General features: G+C 37.5%; 1 protein-coding gene across 16 annotated transcripts in view; it reads left to right on the top strand.

The window, feature by feature from the left end:
- KDM6A (lysine demethylase 6A) overlaps positions 1-24,850 on the top strand; it is a 151,614-nt gene that overhangs the window by 87,603 nt on the left and 39,161 nt on the right. For 4 of the 16 annotated variants that reach the window (XR_005629853.1, XR_005629855.1, XM_039729527.1 and 1 more), the window contains exons 7-18: positions 5,652-5,706; positions 8,425-8,459; positions 10,736-10,801; positions 11,937-12,030; positions 16,772-16,898; positions 19,446-19,544; positions 19,906-20,125; positions 20,686-20,820; positions 21,262-21,417; positions 22,152-22,247; positions 24,144-24,248; positions 24,800-24,850. The exon at positions 24,800-24,850 is cut by the window's right edge and continues 345 nt beyond it. Coding sequence is in view for 7 of the 16 variants with exons in the window: in XM_039729527.1 (XP_039585461.1) it covers positions 5,652-5,706; positions 8,425-8,459; positions 10,736-10,801; positions 11,937-12,030; positions 16,772-16,898; positions 19,446-19,544; positions 19,906-20,125; positions 20,686-20,820; positions 21,262-21,417; positions 22,152-22,247; positions 24,144-24,248; positions 24,800-24,850 (1,239 nt within the window). In the remaining 9 variants the exon portion in view is untranslated. The remainder of the gene's footprint in view (positions 1-5,651; positions 5,707-8,424; positions 8,460-10,735; positions 10,802-11,936; positions 12,031-16,771; positions 16,899-19,445; positions 19,545-19,905; positions 20,126-20,685; positions 20,821-21,261; positions 21,418-22,151; positions 22,248-24,143; positions 24,249-24,799) is intronic. The other 12 variants (XR_005629854.1, XM_039729528.1, XR_005629858.1 and 9 more) reach the window with 7 other exon arrangements.

Genomic DNA, 24,850 nt, shown 5'->3' with positions numbered 1-24,850 from the left:
AGTGAAGTGCTTTTTATGGCGAGCAAAATGAAATGAATCAAAAGATAATTTCAATAAAAATGTAAGTGGTTGGAAAGCAGCATTTGGGATTGAAATTTCTCTCTTAGTCTTGGTAGTTTGCATATGTCAATGGTGGAAAGACACATACAAGAATAAATCCATGGAAGTTTTTTAATGCAGCATGGCAGTGTAACAAAACTTCAGGAGAGTTATTAGTGTGACTGGTTTTGACAGTGGATGATGATACCACAATGTCTGCCCTACAGGGTGTTCTCTATTATTCTCTCTTACCTAATTTCACTTGGGTTTTTGACTAATTCCTGTAAAAGAGTATTACAGGTGCATATTAGAAATGCCATGATTACAAAGAGGGTTTTTGACGAATTCCTGTAGAAGAGAATTACAGGTGTATGTTAGAAATGCCATGATTACAAAGAGGAGTAGCTGTTAAAACTGAATTATGCTGTGTGGCATCTTGGGTCATTTGGGAGGTGGAGAAGGACACACCATGGGAAGAGGAATGAATGGTTCAGAAGTTGAGCATTCAATTTAAGGGTGTTGGTGGGACAACCAATATCCTTAGATATCCTAAGTGGCTGGATGGGGCAGCCCTGGGTGTGTGGACACACTGGGGAATGACATGGTGGAGGGGAGTGCTGTGGAAAGGGGCCTGGATGTCCTAATCAATGGCTGGTTGAACATGAGCCAGCAGTGCCCTGGCAGCCAGGAGGGACATCCGTGTCCTGAGGGACATCAGGCACAGCATCGCCAGCTGGGCAAGGGAGGGGATTGTCCTGCTCTGCTCTGGGCTGGGGCAGCCTCACCTCGAGTGCTGGGGGCAGTTCTGGGCACCACAATGGAAAAAAGATGTGAAGCTATTGGAGAGTGGCCAAAGGCAAGAAAGATAGGGAAGGACCTTGAGGAGAAGCCGTATGAAGCTGAGGGCACTTGGTCTGTTCAGCCTGGAGGAGACTGAGGGGAGACCTCAGTGCAGTTACAGCTTCCTCGTGAGGGGAACAGGAGGGGCAGGCACTGATCTCTGCTCTGTGGTGACAGGACCTGAGGGAATGGCCTGAAGTTGTGTCAAGGCATGTTTAGGTTGGATATTAAGAAAAGGTTCTTCCCCCAGAGGGTGGCTGGGCACTGAACCGGCCCCACAGGGCAGTGCTCACAGCACCAGCCTGGCAGAGCTCAAGAAGTGTTTGCTCAGTGCTCTCAGGTACATGATGTGACATTTGTGGATGGTTCTGTGCAAGGGCAGGAGTTGGACTCAGTGATCCCTGTGGGTCCTATCCAACTCAGGATATTCATTGATTCTGCTGAGCTTCATTCATGGACCTTCTCCTTAAGAGGCATCTCCATCCGGATAGATCCACTTTTATCAGGTGTAGCTGTAACTGCAAGGTTGGCATTCAGGGCACGCAGAAATACTCAAAGAGTGTAGCCACAGACTGAGCTGAGCCTTCTGTGGCTTTTCAGCCTGGGCAGCTGTGGGGGCTGGAGGCTGAGTCCTGGCACGACCCCGGCTCGGGGCGGCTCAGCTCCGTGCTGCTGCGGCAGTGGCTGCAGACTCCCAGCCATCCATCCCCTTCCCCGTGACGTTCTCTTGCTGCTGGCAGGCTTTCAGGCTGTCAGCACAGCAATAGCTGAATTCTGATGTTGCAGAAATAATGCATAAAAGGTGGAGGCAAATGGGAGTGTTGAGATGGCTTTGTGAAAATCACTATGTAAGATATTGGGCAGTAAATTCAGATGCAGCCCTTTTTATGGCTTGCAAAAATACAGCTTGGATGATCTTTCTGTTGGGTAGTAATTTTTCTCTTAGAGCTTGTCAGAGCAAGAGATTTTCAGAGCGCGCTGCTGCTTTTCATTGTATATGTATCTGTGGCTTTTGTTCCTTCTGTCCTCCAGCAAGTTTTTTTTTTTTGTCTTCCGTCTGTAAGTTGGGGTTTTTTTTGAATGTTGTACAAAAGTACCTGAGTGTTTACACTGCACAAACCTTTCTGTTGCAAGCTGAATTTGTTCTGAGCTCAGAAAGCAGTGGGGAGCAGCAGGATGAGCTGCTGTAGCAGCACACGGAGCGTGTCCTCTCCTGACCCTCTCCCCTGGTCCCAGAGATGCCTGGCAAATGGAGGCTTGGCACCCTGCCCCAGCTGGTTACACAAGGCTCTCCGTGTCCTACTTATCTGAACAAAAGCTGCTCTGAGCAGCACGGCCATCACACCTAGGTCACACAGGCAGAAAAAGCCATCTCCTGACAGAATTTTACTGAGTCATGATGGAGCTTTCCTTCGTGGTAAGTCGGTGAGGATTGTCAGGTTTCAGATGATGGCTTGCCTTGCTTGCTGAATCTGTGCAGAGCCGAGAGCTGTTAAACTTGCTGATGTCACCCTGGAGAGGAGGAGGGACTAGAATCACTACAGAGCTCTCAGGTTTGCATGTAAACAGAGACAGTACTGAAAATCTTGCACTGAAAAGAAAAGGGTTCGTTTTGCTTTTGTCATTTATTGATTAAAGAAACAACAAAACCATGGCTACTTGCCTGTTACATTTGAAAGAATCGGTGTTAATTCTATGAGGGAAAGCATGTTAAGTTACCTAAATCAGCATCAGATTACTGTTACTTTACTACCAGACCTAGTGCTTTTATATGGAATCCACTGTACCTCTCATCCTTGGAAAGGTTATCTTCGGAATTGTTTCCACAATCAGAGGCAAGTCAAGGACTCCAGAGGAGATGGAATGGGCTGCAGATAACTCTGCAATTACAGATGGCTACAAATCAAGGTGATTTAGGGCTTGGCTGATCTTAAAAGTCTTTTCCAACCTAAACGATTCTGTGATTGCGCCTTGAGCCGCAAGCCCTTGAGAAGAGCCTGTTAGTTTTTAACATTCAGAACACTGCCTTCTAGGTAAATCCTCTTACTGGGGATTTGAATTTCTATAGACTGCTGTCTGCCTTGAGGTATTGTGTGTCGTCTCTGAGCTGCAGCGGCCTCTCCTGCATAACAACTATTCCACACAGCAGTAGCCAGCTCAGTGCTGCAATATTTGAGAGGGGTGCAGATGTTTGCCAGCCGCTGCTCTTGGTTGCAGAAATGGAAGTTGGAAATTATGACTATTTTTAAAATTTTTTTTGGTGCTGGTAATTGTGATTAGTGGATCTGCATCTGGCTGATGAGGTTGATGTGTTAGAATTTGTGCATGGGGTGTTTTTTTGGTCTGATTTTGGGTACTTAGTGGGGAGCTGTGTATTATTTATCCGGCAAGAGGTGTAGGTTTGCTCGTGTGTGTGTGCATTTCAGAGGTCCTTGGTTTGAAGGGTTCTGGGGTTTCTGTGTATTGCTTTTAATTGTGATAACTGTGTGTGTTTTTCTGTAGTCACTGGCTTTGGTTTATCAATTTCTTTACCGTTTGTAGATTAGTGAACAGTGCAAATAGAAATTTACTACACTAAGAAAATTTTCATAATGTGGATCTTTGAATTTCAAAAGTTGGCTACTGTAGCAGTGAATATTTAATTTTTTAGGAGGCATTGCTGAGAATATTTCTGCTTTTTTCTACTGTATAGCATTGGTACTATTGGCATACTTAGATATTAAAATGATTAGCTATTCTTACATGGTTGCCTGCTTTCTCTCAGTGAGTCTCACTGCAGTAACCCTTCAGAAGAGCTGCTACAGAACAGTTGTCAATCTTTTTTCTTTAGATCTGCTTATTTTTTATAATAGCATTGCTAGGTGAGAGCAAATCTGTTCCATTCTGCTTTATCTTTCCATAGTAATTGTAAGTGATGGTGCAAGATGACACATCTGTACAGGAAGGATTTTGTACCTTTTAGATCAGTAGCACTCCGTTGTACAGGCCAGAGCCTTTTTTTTTCTTTTGTCAGGCAAAATGCAATTTAAGATAGAGCATTTTATTTTTATTTAGCTTTTTTTTTTAAAAGTTGTCTGCTTAGTAGAATCACTATGGTAACAGACTAAAGGATGTCTCTGAGGCACTCAACCTGCATTGCAATGTAAGTGAGGGGAGACTGTAAGTTGTCTGCCTGCTGAGCAGTGGGGAAAGGAACAGACACAGCAGAGAAATAAGCTAATAATTAATATTTGTAAGCTATTATTTAATGCTTGCACTAAGGTTAAAAAGTTATTTTATGGTGTGAATCTGTTGGGTTTTTTTGTTCTCTTCTGGGGGGATATTACTGAAATGTTCATTATAAATCATTAATTTTTGTTGTTATTCAGCTTGAGTTTGGTTCGTTTTCTAAATGCTGCTATATGTTACAAATGATGTTGATGAAGTGGGTGAGGAGGAATCTGCATCGAGCTTATGGAAGTTCCAGCATTCCTCTTATGTCTTGTTACGGAAAATACATTAATTTTTGAATTTTTTGTCCCTATTTAAATTAGGGTTTTTTGGAAATGTGATGGTCTGATAAAATCTTACACATCTTAGAGATGTGTTTTGTATAGACATACTGTACTCAAGGAGTAATTGTGACAGTGAGGAAAGTTAAGTAGCATTTAATAGCTCTGAGTACAATATTGAAAGTGTGTTGCACCTATCTATTGCTACAGACTTTTTTTCCTTCCCAGCCACTGCAGTAGGCTCCCAGTGCCACCTAGTTTGGCATCCTGAATAGTTTGATCTAAATTATAATTTTTATGCTAAGAAAATAAAGTCTACTAAAGTGTCATGTTTTGTGTGTTAGAAATCACCTGACACTGTATTTTGTAAGTAACTGTATTTATTAACAGTAGTATTTCACAGGGTAACTCTTAGGCTCCTGTATTCCTAGGCTTTATTCTCTGTTGAGCTAATGTGTCAACTGAAATTTCATACCATGTGGGGACTTTCTCAAAAGTTTATGGAAAAGATCAGGCCCTGGAGTTTCTGTGCCTGTTCCATTCATTTTTATACAGTTGTGTCTCAAATTAAATTGTGATCAGTGAATTAACATGATGTTTACAGAGAGATTTCATTGCTCTGCTTTTGTGGCCTTCTTTATAGAGTGAAAACCTTAACTCAGAACCCAGAATGTTTTAAAAGGTATTTTTTGTATTCCCTAAAGAAAAGTGATTAAAATTATACAAACTTTAATGTTTAACTGAAGTTTTCTCAACATCTGGAGGAGAGCATGTGAGAACTTAAAACCTCCTTATGAACTCACGTTCTAATGTAGAGGTATTCACATTAAATTCCTTTTGACAAGAGTTCAATTTTTTAAAAAACTTAAAATCGCTGTTTGTAGGGAGAGTGTTCTGTTTTTCTAGATGGATTGAGTGCTTCAGTATTTATCTCCACGAAGCTGTGAGCTGGTGTGTCTGCAGTCCCAGCTGTGTGTATAAAAACTTAATCTTCCAATTTTGACCATTCATTTGATGCCTTCATTATTTCAGATGCAGCCCAGGTTGTTTTATGAAGATCTGTTGCTATCTTGCATTCCTAGAAGCATTGAAGTGTTTGCAATAAAAAAAAATTATTTTCCTCTAGTAAGCAGTTGAACAGAAATTGAAAACTGGTTTTTTTAAGACACATGGTAAAATGCAGTATTGATTTTCAAGTACAAAATTGATTTACTCTTAGTAGTTTGCCCAAGTGCTAGTATTACTTTGTTTGAAAAGCAAATAATTCTTTTTTCTTTCCAGCATTTTCAGTTAGCTTTGATTGACTGCAATCCCTGCACTTTGTCTAACGCTGAAAGTAAGTAACAAATAAGTATTTATTTTGTTGTGGATCTTTTTTTAAGTATTATGCTCTCAGCTGTATGAATTTTTAATGAACCAGGTCTTCAAAATGAAAAGAATTGGTACTGAGAGAGGGAGACTACAAAACCAGTCTCCCTCTCTCTGTGGAGACAGATGTTCCAGTGGAATTGTGGATTGTTTGGGAAAATGGAAAAAGTAAAAATTGAGACTTAGCTTATTCATTACTCTGAAGGCTTGAATTCTGGAGGAAACTTATTATTTGACTGCTTTTTATATATTTATAAACCTGGAGCTTATGCCGTGGCGCACATTTTTTAAATTTTGCATCATCTTGATAATCTGTATCTTTTCAGTGATTATTTTCATGCCATTTAAATTTATAGGTCCAAAATCAGCATTAATCTTACTGTAGAAATAATGAAAAGAACCCCATATTTGATTTTTTGGGTGTTTTTTTTATATCAGCTATATATTAATATGTATTTGAACATGTTAATTTTTTGTTCAGTGTGACCTATCATAGGCAGAATATTCTGTAGGCTGTAACAGAGTGTCCTGCAGGTTTTTATCCAGAGTTAGTAGAACATGTGTCTATGTTTTGGAGTCTGTAAGAATTAAAAGGCAGAGAGTTGTGAAGGAAATTATTCCTTCAGTTTTTAAGGTACCTTCATGCTTGAGCTTAAGTTGTTGTTCATGTTGAGCTTAAGTTAACCTCCCAAGTCTCACTTCAGGGGCATTGGATATAATATTTAAAAACATTTTTTTTAAACTGGATGGAATTGTGAATATTGTATCAGCAAGGTAGTGAAAGGGAGTTTGTTCACATGGCTGAAACCATTGGCTCTATCAAGAAGCCAGCTGTGCTTCAAGGCTGTCTGCAAAGCTTTGTCACTTATCAGCAACAGGCACAGATAATTTTGTAAAAATTTGCAGGATTCTCCCAGAGTCAATAGGCTTTTATTGCTTTTCTACCAGACATGTGATTCTTTATTGTATTTTGTGTTTGCTCATATTCTTTCTCACTAACTTTATCGGTTTTCACTAAAGCTCTGAATTTCTGTAAGGTGTTCCTAACCCTTGCCCTCCAGTCCCCTCTGCCCCCAGATTTGTGTAGAGGGCTGGCCCCGTGTAAAGGCTTCAGTGCCTGCCAAGCCCCAAGGAGGAGGGTGGAGAGGACTGAGAGGTGCTTGGCCAGGTCCCACTGCGCTGTTCTGGGAGGAGAACTGACCCAGGGTGTTGGGTGCCCTCACTAAAAGCTCCATTTAATCCCCCCCTTGCATTTCTAAGGGCTGGGTGAGTAGCAGCATTACACTGTGTTTGTTCCCAGCAGAAATGTTTGAGTACTAAGCATCTCTTAGTCCTTTTTAGGCTGTCTCTAATCTGACACCTTTAATTTTCCTTTCCCCTCCAAGGCATCACTTCATTTTGATACTTCACATTGAAGGGGGCTTGTTAGGAGGGGGAAAAATAAGAGAGAGGTTTTTTTAGATAATGAACTCCTGAAACAAATGCAGGGCTTTTCTTTCATACAGAGTGAAGTTTGATGATGCCTGCAGTGAACATAATGGGTGCGTTATGTGCCCTTTAGCAAGGAACACAAAAAGTTTATTAAAATTTTAGATGGTGCATTTCATTCTGACCTGGTTTCCAAAGTGCACTCGGCTTCCTTCTTTATAGCAGAGGACAAAGCAGTGCACAAAGGGAGATTTTTTTCCCCTCCCTTATGACCCAGAGTGAAACACCCTACTCCTATTACCTGTATGCATGGTAATTTGGTGTCACACTTTTCTGTAGCTTCAAGGGAGGGAATCTGTGTAATTGAAATAAATTGAGCTTGGCTTAAACACAGGTATTTTCTTACTTGTAATCCTCACGAATATAGAGTAAAAGTCTGTCTCAAAGGAACTTTTCTTTCCTCATCAAAGCAGAATGAGGATTACATTCATCTCAATTAGCTTTAGCAATCTACCAGTCCATGGATAGTGCAGGTTAGCAGTTCTCAAGTCTTTTCTGTGATGATTTGAGTAGTGTGAGGGTAATTTTCTCTCTGCTTTTACTCTTGAACAACCCATTTTTCTTTCTCCAGCCAGCAATCTTCCTGCCTGCACAGGCTGCTGGTGGTATTATGGCATTCTGGGCAATTTGTATGAGGAATTGAAAATGCTTAACAGTAACAATCAAAGTATCACTGTAATTAACACTTGTGGTTCAATTTAACAAGGGAAAGACAATTCCTAAAAGGAAGAAAAACCATCTAAATGCAAGATCCCATATAAAAGTGGCAGTGTGTAACATAATGTTCTGTAACCCAGCTAGTCTGTTTCTTGGCAGCTGAATAAAAATGTTTATTTCTAGCTTGTTTATGTACAGAAAACTCTACCTGTGTTCTCTTACCTCAGCTTCAAGAGATTTTATTGCTAAGTTTACTGACAGATTAATGGACTCTCTGTTTCAGAACACAAATAAAATTCATGGATTGCTTTTCTCAATATCTGTTTGCAGTTTTTGTGCTTTGTTAGGATATTCATTTTCTGTCAGGTCTGGTATATTAAATGTAAAATATCAATGTAAAAACTACTCTTGGTATATTCAAAATGTAATTTGTCTTGGGTTTGCACTGATAAATTTTAAACACTGTTTATCCCTCACTTCAAAACATGGCAATTGCTGTTGTTCATTAAAACTAATGATTTTGATTTTCCCACTCTTACAGTTCAGTTTCACATTGCCCACTTATATGAAATCCAGGTAAGCTTTAAGCTCATTTTCATAAAGTGTGGTTGAGTTTCAAACTATGTGATGTAATCAGTCTGTGAAATTTGGATTGTAGATGCTTTAGTAAAGTCAGACTAAAGTCTTGAATCACTTAAGAAACTTGACTTTCTTTGGCTAAATTAAAAATATTTTGTGTGTGGAGTCTTCTGCCAATAAATGGGATAGGTATCTTAATAAACTAATCTCCCAGTTTGAGTGAAAAAAAATCCCAAAATACAACTTCCAGGAAAATTCTTTTATGAGATTCTATTTATATTGAAACGGTTATATGTAGATTTAAAAAGATGAAGTTTCTCAATTCATTTGTGTATATTCATCTTGTTTCTCATATACACACAGAGAATCAATCTCAGCCAGTAGCACATGTGCTTTTTAAGTATATGTGGCATATTTGACACGAAATTTTCAAATTTAAGTACCATTTTAAAGATTTTAAATTTTCAAATTAAGTTGATGCATGTGGCATTAGGGATCTGTGGTCAGTAGCAGATACAGCTGTGTTATTAATTCTGGGTCAAATCCTACCACAGAGCTTTTCAGGTGAATCTTTTGGGAAATTACAGAACACTTCCTGAGCTTCCAGAATATAAGTAAATGGAAACCAAGTGGCTACTGAGGCAGCTATGGTATATTTGAGATTTGACTGACTGATTACATAATGTAGATGTTGTACCCTTTTACCACATTTATAGGTATCATATGACTGAGGAAGTGATGTGACATGAAAACAAAACCTGTTGCAAATGAAATGGATGACAGACAAACTATATTCTCAGTCAGTTAGAAAGTAAGAGCTGTCTTTTGATGGCACAGTGAAAAATGGCCTGAAGTATTTCTGTATAAATAAAAGATATGAATCTGATAAACAGCAGATTTTTCTTTGGAGTGCTTTTGGTGCAAAGTTGTATGACAGGACAGAAATCCCCCATCCCAAAGCACCATTAAGCAAGTTCATGGATTATTGTTGTTCTTACTTGGCTACCATCCAGATTCATTCAACACATGAGTTCTGTTTTACTCCAGCAGATCAAAAGGAAGTTAAACACCCCAGGTCACTGTGTAAGTGTGTGAGCAGTGGTAGCTGTGCTTAAGCTGTGCTTTCTGGCTGACAATTACAGGCAGCAGGAACTTGGTTTTAATGCAAGTCAGAGCAAAAACGTTTCGGTGCATTCTGCTCTTAGGTTTGGTTTGTCTCACTGTTCTGGTTGGGTGGGGTATCTTGTTTTCTGGAAATTGACAAACTGATAACCAAAAGAGTCCTGGCTTCATTCTGGATATTACCTCTGACACAATTAGAGAGGTTTTGAAGACAGGCTGGTTGCTTGGTTTCTTTTACAGGACACAGTGAAGCAGTTTTTTGAACCCCTCCATATACTTGAAAATTATCTACTCTCATAATATTAATGAAAAAGTTAACTCATTTCTTAATTAAGTACCACAGTACTGCACTTTGAATGATGGATTGCCAGGCTCTGGACAAGAGACAAGCCTGGTGCTGATGAGAATTAGCTGTGGTTAATGCTGGTTTCTAATATTTCACCTCTGGAAGTGAGAGGGCTTATATGGTGTCTGAAGATGCTGGATTGGGTTCTCCTCCCTTTTTAAGACTATTCATGATGCAGCCAAACATCAAGGACTTTGGAATTAGCATAAAGACATAAAGTTCTTCCCTGTGAGGGTGGGGAGGCCCTGGAGAGGTTTCCAGAGAAGCTGTGGGTGCTCTGTCCCTGGAAGTGTCCAAGGCCACCTCATCTAGTGAAAGGTGTCCCTGTTGTGGCAGGGGTTGGAATTAGATGATCTTTTAGGTATTTTCCAACCCAAACCATTCTGATTAGATTAGATGAAATAAAACCAAATGTAAACATTGGGACAGGTTTTGTTAGTATTTTAAGGAATATAGCTAATCAGATTTCTAAAGAGTAAATGCTACAACAAATAACAAAAGTAAAAAATGCTCTAGGTCTGGAAAACATACTCTATTTTAAAAGGCCTTTCTAAAATCTCCTGAGCCTGTAAACATATTTTTTAATAAAGTGTGAATATTAGGCACTAATATTTACCTAATTTGGCATCTGGATTGCTGCCTCCACTGTCATGCTCTACAGTGAACTTCTGTTCATTTGCTCAACATTCATAGTCATAAACTACAAATTTTGTTCCCGATGCTAAATTTAAAATCTTTTCCTGATTGTTTTTCTTTTGCTGGACATGGATATTTTATTTATTTATATTATTTGTTTTCTTACCAGTTGTCTGCATTTCATGAACACCAATTAAAAATCTTTTCTACCAACTTCCCCTTGTTCCATTTGAAAGTATGTAATTGCTGCTTTAATTTATCTTCCTGACTAGAATAAGGGTTTTAAATCACCAATTTGTCTTTTGTGATTTTGAGATTTCAAGAACTTGATAACATTTCTAAATTCTACTAGGTATTTGTTTAGTTTTCTTCCCAGTTGTCCCTTCAAAACACCAATACTGATAACTGTGTACTCCTTATTTAAAATAAATGTAATTAAGCCACAGTCTTTTGCATTTAGGTGCTCCATTTATTTTAATGCACTCTTCATCTATTTGCCAGAATGAAGTCTAATGCTGAATTAACTAAAAGATCTATATTTGTGGAAGAGGAGGCACAGAACAGCTGAACATTTAAAATACATTCACTTTTAAGCAACTATTGTTAGGGAATGCAAAGATAAATGCTGACATTACTACCAAATAATCAAATAATTATTGAGAAATCTTAACCTTTAATGTACACAAAACAGCTCATACAGTTCACAGAAGTTAATAAAGACCCCCAATCCTAACCTGGAAATGTGTTTCCTGTTTGTACAGGGAATTGAAAATAGAGTGTTTAGACTGTAGGCATACACCTAAATTATACAGCAGATAATAAGATGTTGTACCTTCATTATCTAAACATAAACCTTTTAATTCTGCTTGTGGTGGGACTCCTACCAGGACAACAAATATCTTGAAAGAGGCAGTTCAAATATACCAAAGGAAGGAAAGAGGCAAAATGATACCAGCCACCAATTACTGATGATCTTGGTTTTTGTTACAAATTTTCTGGGAGGAATTTGTGTGGGGTTTTCTCAGATGTAGATTCACATTCAAGTATTCCCCTTAAAAGCAGAATATTCAATATTGTAGTGTAAGAAGCATAATGCATGCATGAGGAGTTGACAAAATTTAATAATTTGCAAATTTCCCTTAATTATTTTAAGTAGACAGTTTCTAATAAATACTATATTTACGGAAGTTATTCTCTTACCATATATATACACGTCACTCATTAAAGCTTTCATATGCACTGTATGCAAAAAAAAAAAATCTAGAATTTTTTGTCAATGTGTTTGTGTGCTGTCAGTGCTGTGAAATCGTTGCTATTGGTGATCTGTTGTAAGCTCTATGATTAATCCATTTACTTTTTTCCTTTTGCAGAGAAAGTATCACTCTGCAAAGGAAGCTTATGAACAGCTTTTGCAGATCGAAAACCTTCCTGCACAAGTAAAAGCAACTGTCTTACAGCAGTTAGGTATGTAAAAATAACTTTTATTTTCCTCTGTGTTTTGTTTTTGCCATCTTTGCCTTCAGCAGTGTTTTTTTAAGGCTCCATTTCCAAAGGGAGTCTTAGACACACTGCACATGGTACATGAGATTTTCACCCAAATAGAACATGTAGCAGTAGATAACCAAGTAAATAAGAGAGAAGGAAAATATTTTGATTAAACTTAGAAAATTAAAAAGCTCTTGCGTGTTAGATTTTGGGCAGTGAAAGGTTGGTTTTTCAGGGAAAGAGGGCAGCAGTTGGAATTCTGTGTTCTCTGTTCTGCCTCTGTTAACATCCCTTGAAAAAACCTAAATACTCTGTGTCAGAGTAGAAGAACATGGCAACTGAAAAATTTACCTTTTCTTTCGCTGTAATTATACTATGTAATGAAAACCAGCTCCTGTAACTAAAAGGTTTATCATCAGGTTCCATTAAAAAAAAGAACATATAAAAAGTGAAAAGGAATTTTTTTTAATTGTCGTATTTCATGTTTATAGAAAGCTGATAAACAATTTTTAGCCAAGAATTTCTAAAAAGTGGATAGAATAAAATGCTTTTGTCCTCTATATCATATAAAAGTATTTCCAGAATATTTTGTTAAAATTGTTCAACCCAGTACGGAACTTCTTCATTCACCTTCTCCATGTTCTTCATCTAATTTATTATTCTAAATATTAATTTAGCCTGCTTATGCCCATTTTTATTTTTTTTCCCTCTTCACATAGTGGTCATTTAATTCAAATTTGTAACTAGCATTAAGTTATGGCCACAGTGCTTTCTTTCTCTGTGATGCAGGTTGTGTATGGATTTGGAGTGGGATAATTCGTGCTCTGTGGCAGAATGTCAAAATCAGTGGGCTAATTTTGAGTCATCTCTGTGAAATCACAAGTGAAACTGCAGGAGGAGTTTGCTGCAGGACTCTGGGTGTTGCTCTTTTTGCTGTCACAGGACAGTGTTGCTTACATCTCAGTAAGCCCTTTGAATTTTCTTTTTTTAGCTTGGTATTGTGTCACCTAGTATAAACTGTCAGCAGTTTCATCCAGAAAGGCTGTGCATCTGATCAGTGGAAGACAGGCTTCTCAAAAGAGCTGACCAGCTCTTTTTCATCTCTGTTTGATGTATGTTGCCACAATAGAAGCAAAGGCACATGGTTGTATTCATGAAATCCTGCCACAGGTCTCAGTGCTAGCAGTTAGAGCAGTGACTTTGAGAATTGTCTGCTGTCTGAAAACTGGATTAACTCTTCTTTATTCAATCAGCAGAGGTCACCCAGTTTTGTTGTGTGGGTAGCTTCTGTGTGGGGAAAGGGATAGAGTGGTCTTAACTGGAACATTGAAGGAATAATTCCTTTTCCTTTGCTCTGTTCTGTTAACAGTGGTATTTATCAGAGTCTGGTGTTTATCGCAGATTTAGTCTTTAGCAGCTGGTAATAAAAACACCTCCTCAGGAAGCACAGTCCGGGTGGTGCACTGCTGCTTAGAAAAAATAATAGAAAATACCTGCCATCTGCCAGAATGCTACTTGAAAAACCCAGTCAAAACATATTTGTATTTGTACATTGAACTCTTTTTTTTTTCACTTTGACAGAAAAAATCATTTTGAAAATAGCTTTTGTTTATTTTCCTTTGCTAGTTAATGTTTTTAGAGCCAGATTGGAATTTAGGCAGGTTCAGATGTCTTCTGAGAGAATTACTAAAATCTTTGCTCCTGTTGCTGGTTTCCAAAGCTGTGACTGTGGAGGAGAACCCTGTGATTCCCAGATAAACACATACCTAGTTGAGTGATGAGTGCTGACTAGTTCAGGTAGATATCACAGTAAGATCTTCCTTCCTTCTCTTTGCTGTTCCATTTGCTTTCCAGACAACAATTCTTTTCACCACTCTGCCCAAAATGACATTAAATTAATGAGACTGAAGATCAAATCTGTCCCAATATCCTTTCTCCAGTTGTATTCAGCTGTTAGATAAGGAAGAGTGTAAGAACAAAATCAACATCTGCTTAGTGTTCCAAAGTGCACTCCCAATTATTTTTGGCTAGATGGTGTCTCTATAATTGGATGAGGCATCTGAGGTGCTGAAATGGGGAAGAAGTTAATGTCTCCAGAGACAGTCATATTTACTAAAGAACTTGTGTTTGCCACAAGTTCAGTTGTGAGAATGATTGATAAGCATGAAATTAGACTCATGAACTAGGCTAGCACATCAGGGGGACTTTTTCCAAATCTGTTCCAAATGAGATTGCAAAGATCTGCAAAAGAGCATGGAGCATATGTGACATGTGGACAAGGTCTGTGGTTTGGTTTATCACATTAAAGATGTCCCAGCAGCAGAAAAGTAGTCAGTTATGCTGGTTGAGAATTGGAGATAGGTCTTGCACATGGAAACTGCATAACTTAGGTGTTTTCCATCACCCTCTTCATGTGCATTCTTTGTTTATGCTCAAGAACAGATCCAGTTTCCCCTGCCTTTGCTATTCTAGTGGAAAACTTCTGTTTGCCCTCCCTTTCTTGCTTTCTACCTTTTTTCAACTCCCTGTGCAGGAAGATAAAATTGGGAAGCAGCCCTTGTTTTAGCAGAGAAGCCAGATAGGGATTGCTGGTTCTCATTTCTGTCTTCCAGAAATAGACTTGTTCTTTTTTATCAGTGAACCTCGGTAAAGATCTCACAAAGATACAACGTGTTATCTTTAAATCCAGCAAGGTTCTGATGAAACAGAAAATAGGCACACAACATTTCTAAAGATAGAGAAAATTGTTTAATGTCTTTTTTTTTTTACTATTGTTCATAATCCCCGAACTATTTCCTTTATCTCAGACTTTGTCTGGAACAGCACCTGGCACATATATCCTTAATGTACAGTTACTCAGGTGAATTCCAGTAACCAACCTCAGAGAAGCCTTTTTTTCTTTAAGCATGAGTATTGTCTGTATGCTGAAGAACTTCAGAAGCTTGGGATTTGAATCAAAATCTTAGCTTGTTTATTAATTTAGTGACAAAAAGCTGTGTTATGTAACTGCAAAAATCACTGTGGTTTTTTATCTTATTTTTTTTTTTTCCCGATTGGTAGATTCTTTTTACTGGGTTGATTTTCAGTCCAGATAAAGTACTTGTTTTCAGCACTGTAACCACTTGACTCCTTACCTGACATTTCTTGCAGTCCATAAAATATTCGAACTTCTGCTTGTGACCAAAAGTTTTAAGTGATATTTCTGAGACCACCTCAAGCAAATGTTGTTCAGTAGCTGTGATTTTACTGCCTTTGTTAAAGTTCGTAAGTTTGCATTTCATTTGCAGAAATGTCGTGTCTGTTAACAAGTATGAGCCCATGGAATTAAAAATGAGCTGTATCAAACAGGTAGAAATAAATCATAAAGGAAAGTGTAATTACAGAGAGCAAGGTGAGCCTGCAAATATCCATCAGTTCCTTCTCTGTCTTGCCTGTCTGTGTAGTTAGACTTCATCAAAAAGCACAAATTTAGGGTGCTGAATGTTTATCTCTCAGAAGTTATAAATGGACAGGCAGTGCAGGTGTGTGCTGAACTCTGTCATTAACCAGAACTTTGTATAAACCTTGGGTAGTTTATGAAATTGGTGTCATAGTGTTCCCTATGGGCTGTTTATGGGTGTGACAGGGACAGTCTTCTATCACATCTTACATTTTAGAAACCTTTTCTGAAAAGCAGTGGCTTGTTAAGACAAATACATGACTATTGAGCAAACAGCAAGACATTGCTGAGCCCTGTGGTATGCAATGATTTCAGCAAGCCAGCTGCTGGCCACAAAAGATTTCCTTGTTTGTACTCATTGTATGAACAGCAGTGAGATGGTTTTGTGGCTGCTTGAAGGAATTCCATCTGAGCATAGAGGCAGATGAGGAGCAGCTGGAGAAGGTGAAGAAGGTGCTTTGTTTGAAGTGGTAACCAAGCCTTGCATCAGTGCTGGAGCAGAAATGCATTTTAATAGCATGTAAAATATTATTGGGGAGGATGGGTTGTGGGAGGCCTTTAAAGTGGGGATGAATAATTTGTCTAATGTAATGAAAGAAGAAAAGGCATTTGAAAGAATATGACGTGTGGTTAGATTAATTTGTTATGTAGATGAGAGGTGATGGCATTTGTCAAGGTGAATGGAAAATACGTTGTATTAATGAGGAGGAAATGACAATGTAAGAAAGGTTCAAGTGGAGATGGTAAAATTCTTAGTCCAAATGTAGATATGGGACAAACACAAGGATTTAGAAGAAAAAGAGTAAACAATGTAATATTTAGATAATACACATGTTAGATATAGATATAGATTAGATGTGTATATATATATCTGCATGGATAAAAAACATAATTGCTATGTGTTACAGGGAGAATGGTGGCTTTTTTCACAGTGTCATGGAAGGTATCTGTGTTCAGAGGAGGAAAGACATTAATATTCACTTTTATAGCAGAAGATTGAGCAGTTCATAATTGTGCTTCTAATCTCTTAGAAAATTATTTAAACCCAAAAAAGTGCTTTAAAACTACGTGAAAGTAATTTTTACTTTGAGTCTTTTTTGTCCTGTAATTTTAATATAGAACTTTAAAAGTTTTTAAAACTTCATAATGTATATATAAGTGGTTTTATTCCTTGATATTCTTACTTTTAAAGAGACACCAATGCTACAAAGGCCTGCTGTGCCAGAGTATTCCACTGTCTTGGGGAATTTCACTTTTCCCATTTGTGGATTGTTTTTGTAGGCTGGATGCATCACACCGTGGATCAACTTGGAGACAAGGCAACCAAGGAAAGCTATGCTATACAGTATCTCCAGAAATCTCTAGAAGCAGATCCAAATTCTGGTCAATCCTGGTATTTCCTTGGAAGGTGAGAAAAGACTTTATAGACACTGTAACTATATTGGTACATTTTTTTGAGGATACTCATTAATGTGAGTATTGTACACTGTTTTTCTTCTTAATCTCGTCTGAGGAAAAATGAAGAGAAAGTATGTATATATCTACTGAAGTCTTCATTTTCTGGGAAGTGTATGAAAAGACAAGGTGCTAACATATTTGGGATGAATAAAGAGTAGAAGTTGAAGTATCTTACCCCAGTGGCTCTGCTTTTTTGTAGTTATTATTCAGTCTACACATTTACAGTAATCTGAATATATCCGGCCTGGTTTTACCTGTTTCTCTCCCTGTTTTTTGTAAATCCTCTCTGAATGTTGTTACTTTTCTTCATACCTTTTTCATAATTCTTTCTCTCTTTATTTTCTCAGAATCTCCCTCCTAATCTCAGTTTTTGCACTGAAATACAAATATTTTCCTAGGCAAACATCCATTTTTAAAAGGCATACACAGCAATGTATGGCTGATCCATTCTAATGGCTCTTTAAGTGTTCAGTTAATTTTGTAGCCTTTAACAGTATTTTGTACGTGAAAAATAACATTCCCAGATGTAAATCATACAAATTTGATTAGTTTTTCTGGTCTCCTTTTGAAGAAAATTGAATACCTCACTTAAGCCAGTAGTAACTATTGAAAAACTCAGGTTTTGGAGAAAGCTTTGAGGGCAGTTCAAGTCCATGTGTTAACACATCATTTCTTTTGAGGAATACATTTAAAAAGAACAAGGCAAAAATAAAATTAATATCCTAATTTCAGTGTCTTCCAGCTGACATTCTTGGGGATTCTGGTCACATACAGCTGGAACCTATTTTTGATTTTGTCATGCTAATAATATTTCTCCAGCTGTTCTGTAAGACAGGGATCTCCAGCCAGCACCGAGTGTGCAGGGCAGAGGGGCAGGGCAGGTGTGGAGGGAAAAGGAAAAATGAGCCAGGGATCATCTTGTGCATCTTATCTTCCACTGGGATAAAATCCTGGGTTTTTTCAGTAGTCCCATTCCAGATGCCTTGAGCAAGTTGAGTTCTCAGGCATGGTGGAGCTGGAGTTCTCCACACGTGCAGCTGCTGTGCTCTGCTCTCAGGTGGTCAGGGTGAAGCCTAGGACCCTGCAGACCAGGGGCAGAATTAAGGAAATGGGGTGAACAATTTACTGGGAGCATTTGTTTTGCTTTACTGGGAGGACTAGAACAAAAATGTTTCTGTGCCCCATTTCTCCAGTCCATTCTCTGGCAGGAGGAGAAGAACAGGGGTTGTGCATTCACTCTTTTTTCCCTCCTCATGTATTCCCTTGTGCTGTTCCTTCCTCTGCTGGTTGTCCAAACCAGATAACAAGTTGGTCAAAGCTATTTTTCAAAATTCATCAGCACCTCCCTTGTCTCCCACTGGAAAAACTCCATCTGCCAGAGTTTTGTGGGGGCCTAATGCTAATGCTGCCCTAATGAGAGGCTTTGTGTGTGTGCTACCCAGGCAGAGTAAAACATGTCTGTTGGACATTGGGTTAGATTGTCATTAAAACAATTTCCTGAAACACTGTATTCAGACTTAATGGATGGTTTTAGGCAAAGTAATACTATGTTTTATTGTGTTCATTTCCTAGTGTGCCTCAAAAATACTTGAAAGAGTGTAGCATGTTTGACAAACCTTTGCCTGTACTGTTTTACTTGCTCTTTATTATTTACTATAATAAATTTTCTATTGTTATTTATGTGTTTTGAAAGTTACCAGTTCTTTTTCCAACAGGGAAAGTTGTTACGAACAATACAGGACACAGTTATTGTTGATTAAACTAGTAAATATATATATATAGATGCATATTTGATCTAGATGGATATTTGATCTTGGTTTTATTTGGAACTTTTAATTTTAGAACTGTAGGTATCGTTCCCTGTGGTATAATTGTAGTTCTCTTTAATGCCAGAATACCTTTGAATTTGTACGTGAGGAATTAAAGTAAGACATATAAAAAATACAGAATCACACAACCTGTTACAAAATTTGGTTCTCTATATATGCAGTACAAGTAACTGGTTTGTTCAGTACTTAAGTATGATTGAGATGCAAGAAATGCACATAAAAAGCCTTCCAGGCAGTCAGGGACCATCCTGGGTGAGCTGGTCAGTATCTCTCAATAATTCTGTCTCGTAGAACATTAAGTTTTATAACCATTTGTTTGATAAAATAGGTAACTTAATTGTTTCACTGTAATGCTATCTGTAGATAAATACTGTTTTTATTGACTGATAAGGTATCACCAGTGAAAGAAATGCAAGTCTGTCAAATGTGGGATGACTGTTTTACTTACAAATGTAGTAATCTAGGGTTTAAGTAGATCTGGGGTGCTTAAATAAATAATTAGTAATACACGTTGAGATGTTTGTGTTTGCTTGTGGATGGCATTCAGGAACAGCAAATGTTGAGTGTGTATTTGCATGACTTAACCTTTATCAGATCAGTCTTGGTAAGCCATGCTCAATGATTACCTTCTATAAATACTACCAAAGTTCTTTCTTTTCTTCTCCCAGGTGCTATTCAAGTATTGGGAAAGTTCAGGATGCCTTTATATCTTATAGGCAATCTATTGATAAATCAGAAGCAAGTGCAGATACATGGTGTTCAATAGGGTAAGAATGATACAGGGTAATACAATGATATAATTCCATGCTAATATATAAAGATGAAGAATATCAGCTTTTTAACTCTTTTGTAAACTTGGAGGGACTGTAAAGTCTTTTTTATTTATACACCCATGTTGTCAGACTTGTCTGATTTGAAGTTTAAATCATGAATTAATATTTGCTTTCTCAATGTTTTAAAATACTGAAAATGTTACATACGATGTTAAAGTTTCATATATTTCTTCTTATAACTGGGGTTTATATAATGCCAAGATTTATTAAAGGATTGGGGAGGGATGTGTATATTTGAGTTGCTTGTGTCTTGACTTTGTTATTAATTCTCAACTTCACTAATCTTTCTATTCAGTGTGCTGTACCAACAGCAAAATCAGCCTATGGATGCTTTACAGGCCTATATCTGTGCTGTACAATTGGACCATGGCCATGCTGCAGCCTGGATGGACCTAGGCACACTCTATGAGTCCTGCAACCAGCCTCAGGATGCCATTAAATGCTACTTAAATGCAACTAGGAGCAAAAATTGTAGTAATACCTCTGCACTTGCAGCACGGATAAAGTATTTACAGGTAAAACTAATGTTTTAAGCAGGGGAAATGCTCTTCAAACACACAGCAGAGGGGAGGGGAGAAGTCACACACGAGTTTAACTTGCAGTTGTTTGTGGTGTGTTTGACCTGTTTTCATGTGTACTGTAAGCATATCATAGCCTGTAATATTTTATTTTTTCATTTTTAAGTGGAACTTAATTCCTTATAAACCCTATTTTGCACATTTAATCAAAGCATACTGTTTTACATCATTTTGCTTTTTTCTTTGTATTTGTCTACATTTTTAAGTTCTCATAACATATAGTGAGAATACCAACACACTATCTTTCACTCTTGTTTGCAATTTCAGAAAAAAGGAATTATGAGACCTCTGAATCCAGAGCTCATCTTTGTTCTGATTCTCACAAAGGTTTATATTCTGGTTACCCTCTTTTTACCTAGCACCTTTCTAAACCCCAAAATTTTAAATCTGTCCTCTCTTTAAGACATAATTAGCTACAGCATTTAGGAAGATTTCATGGACTTGCTCTTACTAAAGTAGGCTTGTGTTAAATTTGCTTTTTACATAATTTTTCCTAGGCTCAGTTGTGTAACCTTCCACAAGGTAGTCTACAGAATAAAACTAAATTACTTCCTAGTATTGAGGAGGCATGGAGCCTACCAATCCCCGCAGAGCTTACCTCCAGGCAGGGTGCCATGAACACAGCACAGCAGGTGAGAAGTTGGGTTATGTTCTGCAGGTGCCCAGCTTTAAGGGTTCTTTACAATCGGTAGTGGTCAAGCTTATTTTATTGAGCACAGGATTGGCTTTTATTAAAAGAAGCCTTTGATTTATTTGCAGAGGGATATTAGATCAAGGAGCTCCCTATAATGTGGGAGAAATATGGGGGTACCAATTTAGAACCTTTGTGGATTTTCATGATTTTAAAAGATTTCATCTTAAATAGAAATGCTGCAGTGGTTTAATAATCCCATGAAAGGTACACATTCCTCCATTGATGACCATATGGAAACTGATTTTTCAGTTATTGAGATCAGCTTCAGAATATCTACTCGGCCCTTTTAATGTATGTGGGCTGTTAAAATTATAAAATTGAAAGGAAAGCATTAAGAATATATAGAACCATATTTTTGTCTTCCTTCTGTGATTCTTAGGCTTGTAAACCTCATCATCCAAATACTGAACCTGTACTAGGCCTCACTCAAACACCAATTTCACAGCAATCCTTGCCACTACACATGATTCCTTCTAGCCAAGTAGATGACCTGACCAGTCCTGCCAAGAGGAAAAGAACATCTAGTCCAACAAAGGTATATATTCTGATGAACTGGAGCCCCCTACCAAAATTATATGGAAAATATGCATTGAAATGATGCAGCATGCACAGAATTTGTGCTGTAAATTTTAATCCTTTGGCATCAAGGTGGGGAATGTTTTTAGAAATTTTAAAAAACATTTTTCAGTGGTGTGTTTAATCAGATTCCAGCTCAGGCAGGAGGTGCATAAGGGCAGTGCACATTGGTGGCACTGTGCTGCAGTTGTAGTTGTGTCAGTGAAGAAGTACAGTTGTAGTCTGATGATTGAGAGGGAGACAATCATGTCATCCTGTCTATTGCCTTTGCTTATATTTAGAATTCAAGTGTTTCATCATCATGCAATAGTCTTACAGTAGATAAAGTATTCAGTTTTGAAAGTAGCATACATTTAAGTTAATTGCATAATTTGATTTGCTTGTTTCTCCTTATGGTATTAAGTATCGTTAACTTTTTCCTCAGACTATTCTGATACTGTTGGGAATGGTAGAATGAGACTTGGTTATTTTAGTATATTGTTACTATTATGTATTTTAATGTTATCACTGATACTGTTGGGAATGGTAGAATGAGACTTGGTTATTTTAGTCATTTTTACTATTATATATTTTTATGTTATTGTTCTTGAAACAATTACTAGTTATTTCATAAATAAGATAAAATCTAGATAGTAAAAGAAATTATGTTGGCCCTTTGATAGTCACACATTTTAATGTAACATTTTCTCTCAGAATACTTCAGATGTTTGGAGCAGTGGCCATACAGTGTCACATCCTCCTGTACAGCAACAAATTCATTCTTGGTGCTTGACACCACAGAAATTACAGGTATGTATGGGAGATCTTCAGAAGCTGTGTTAAATATTTTGTTTATTTATTTCTTCCTTTTAAGAAAATAAACCTGTGACATGTTCTGGTTTCAAATACTTGAAATTCAGTGTAGAACACTTCCCAGGGTATAGTTCAAGTTCTAATATTTGGCCTCTCTATGTGAGATAAGTTCTAGTAGGAAACTAAATGATCTCTAGGAGAAGCTGAACACTTAGATTGTCTGATTTCTATAATTTATAAAGTAAGTATGTACAGTAACTCTTTTTTTTTCTGATGTTTTAAAGACATGTGCAAATTGTCACACTTGTGTGCACAGGGAGTTCTGTAACTTGGTGTAGTGTGGGGATATTGAAAGAGGTGTGGAATTATTATTGTAATATCATCCCTTCCTCTGAGGTTGCTTCTTGTATCAAATTGCAAAAGCAAATAAGCACATTCTATGAAATGATTACTCAAATGAAATCTGCTGCTGCTTTTCTGTATTTTGTGTCACCTAATACAGTTATATGAAATGCTAGATTGTAGTTTGGAAATCTTATTTGGGGTTGTTTTTGTCAGGAAGTTTTGTTGTCTCTTCAGTTCATTAGGGCATGCAGTGAGCTTCAGCAGGAATTCCATATATTGAAAATCAGACCCCGCTGGAAAATTTTACCCATGCATTGCATATGATTGGGAGGCAGGGGGAAATAGAAGGGAGCACAGTGCAGAGGCAGAAAGCATTCTCATTAACTGAGCAATGTTCCCCTCAATTCCAATATAGTTCTTCAGCTGTTTCTCTGTCTGAACAATATTGGCTTTATTATACTGTATAATTTCCCCTCCCTCTTTCTCTTTCCTCCCTTCAGTCATTCTCTCTTTCTCTCCCCAAGCATCCTCATTATTTCTCTCTGCTTATTTTATATTTGACTACTTTTCCCCTTTTCAGTCTCACCTTGTTCCAGATCCAACTTCCTTCTCTGAGCAGAACCTCAGTAGGCCTCTCTTGAGTACAGTAGACTGGATGTGCTGGCAATAGCTTGACAAGGTTCCAGCACTTATAAAAGGAAAGCCAAAAATGTATGATGCAAGAGGAGAGTGAATAAAAAAGCCTTTATTGCATCTTCAAAGTTGGCCTTTCAAAACTGGCTGCTCAAAGTCTGGATGGATATGGCATGTTATATATACATGCATATATGCATGTGTATATATATATTATTTATTCCCTCCAGAGGGAATTCAGAATGGAAGGTACTGTTAATCCAGGGATTTTGGCATGAACCATCTTCATCTGCTTTTTAAGTCACACCACTTAGCAGAGCAGACTTACTGGTAGAATGATGCAGGGTGCTGAGTGTTTTAAAATGAGTAAAGAGATCAGATTTATTATAATAGTTAAATTTAAATTAAATTTATCAGTTGCAAACAAGATCGATATCATAACTTAAGATATTGCCCTTGCTAATTAAATCATACAATTTTCTGGGTTTTTTTACGTTTTCAGGAGAAGTGTTCATGTGTGCCTACACATTTAATTCACTTTGTGATGAACAATATTAATAAAAGAGTAGCACAATACAAAAAGATGTTAAAATGCACATAATTATGATAAGAATTCTGTATAATCATACTTGAATGTAGTTTTCTTTTATGGTACCAGCACACTTAGTTTTAGTGTGGCAGTAATAATTATACACTCAAATAATTTACAGAGTCTTTTTAGTTTTAGTAACTTGTAATAAGGTTTGTTTGCAAGAGAGTGTATGGAAAGATGTTTGAATCTGCAACAGAAATCTCTATTATTTTCAGCTTTTTTAAGTCTTGTCTTCATGGATACTTTTTAGTATTTTATGCAAGAAAGTTATTAAAAAGCCCATGCAATTTTAATGATTATGAACCACACTGCTGTTTTTTTAGCACTTGGAACAGCTGCGTGCAAACCGAAATAATCTAAATCCAGCACAGAAACTTATGCTGGAACAGCTGGAGAGTCAGTTTGTCTTGATGCAGCAACACCAGCAGGTGAGAACAAAAATATTTTTCTTACCTACACTTTTGTCAGTAAAGGAGACTGTTGTGTTTCTAGAATTCTAAAGAATTTCTGCTGTACAGAGTTGCCGTGCCCTTTGCTGCATTATGTTAGTTTTTTTCAAATAAAGGATAGTTGTGGATTAGTGGTTAAAGCATAATGAGTTTAGCTGTGTTTTATTATAGGGTAGCTGGTTAATGTAAAAGTTTTCAAGCCACACTTTCAAAGTAATGTGAGTGGACAGATGTAAAAGCAGTTCTGCTTGAAAACACTTGGCTGTAGTAACAGCTTTTCTCTCGTCCTGTCGTTCACTTCTCTGTCCCTCTCGGTCCAGAATCAGCAGTAAAATACTCAGACTGATAGTTTTACTTAATGTTTACTCAGCATTTTTATCAGCCTGACAGTTCTCAAAAGCAACTATGAAGATCTTAAAATGAGTATAAAATTACAACTGACCAGTGCAGTAAAATACACAAACCTCGTATGACCCTTCCTTTCTCAGTTCCACAGCCAACATTGTTGTGCTTTGTTCATGTTCCATTAGATGAGACAAACAGGAGTTGCACAGGTACGATCTACTGGAATTCCTAACGGG

Source organism: Passer montanus, unplaced genomic scaffold, assembly GCF_014805655.1.
Source record: "Passer montanus isolate IOZ18808 unplaced genomic scaffold, ASM1480565v1 scaffold69, whole genome shotgun sequence".
NCBI lineage: Eukaryota > Metazoa > Chordata > Aves > Passeriformes > Passeridae > Passer > Passer montanus.
This window is presented reverse-complemented; position numbering and strand designations above follow the sequence as displayed.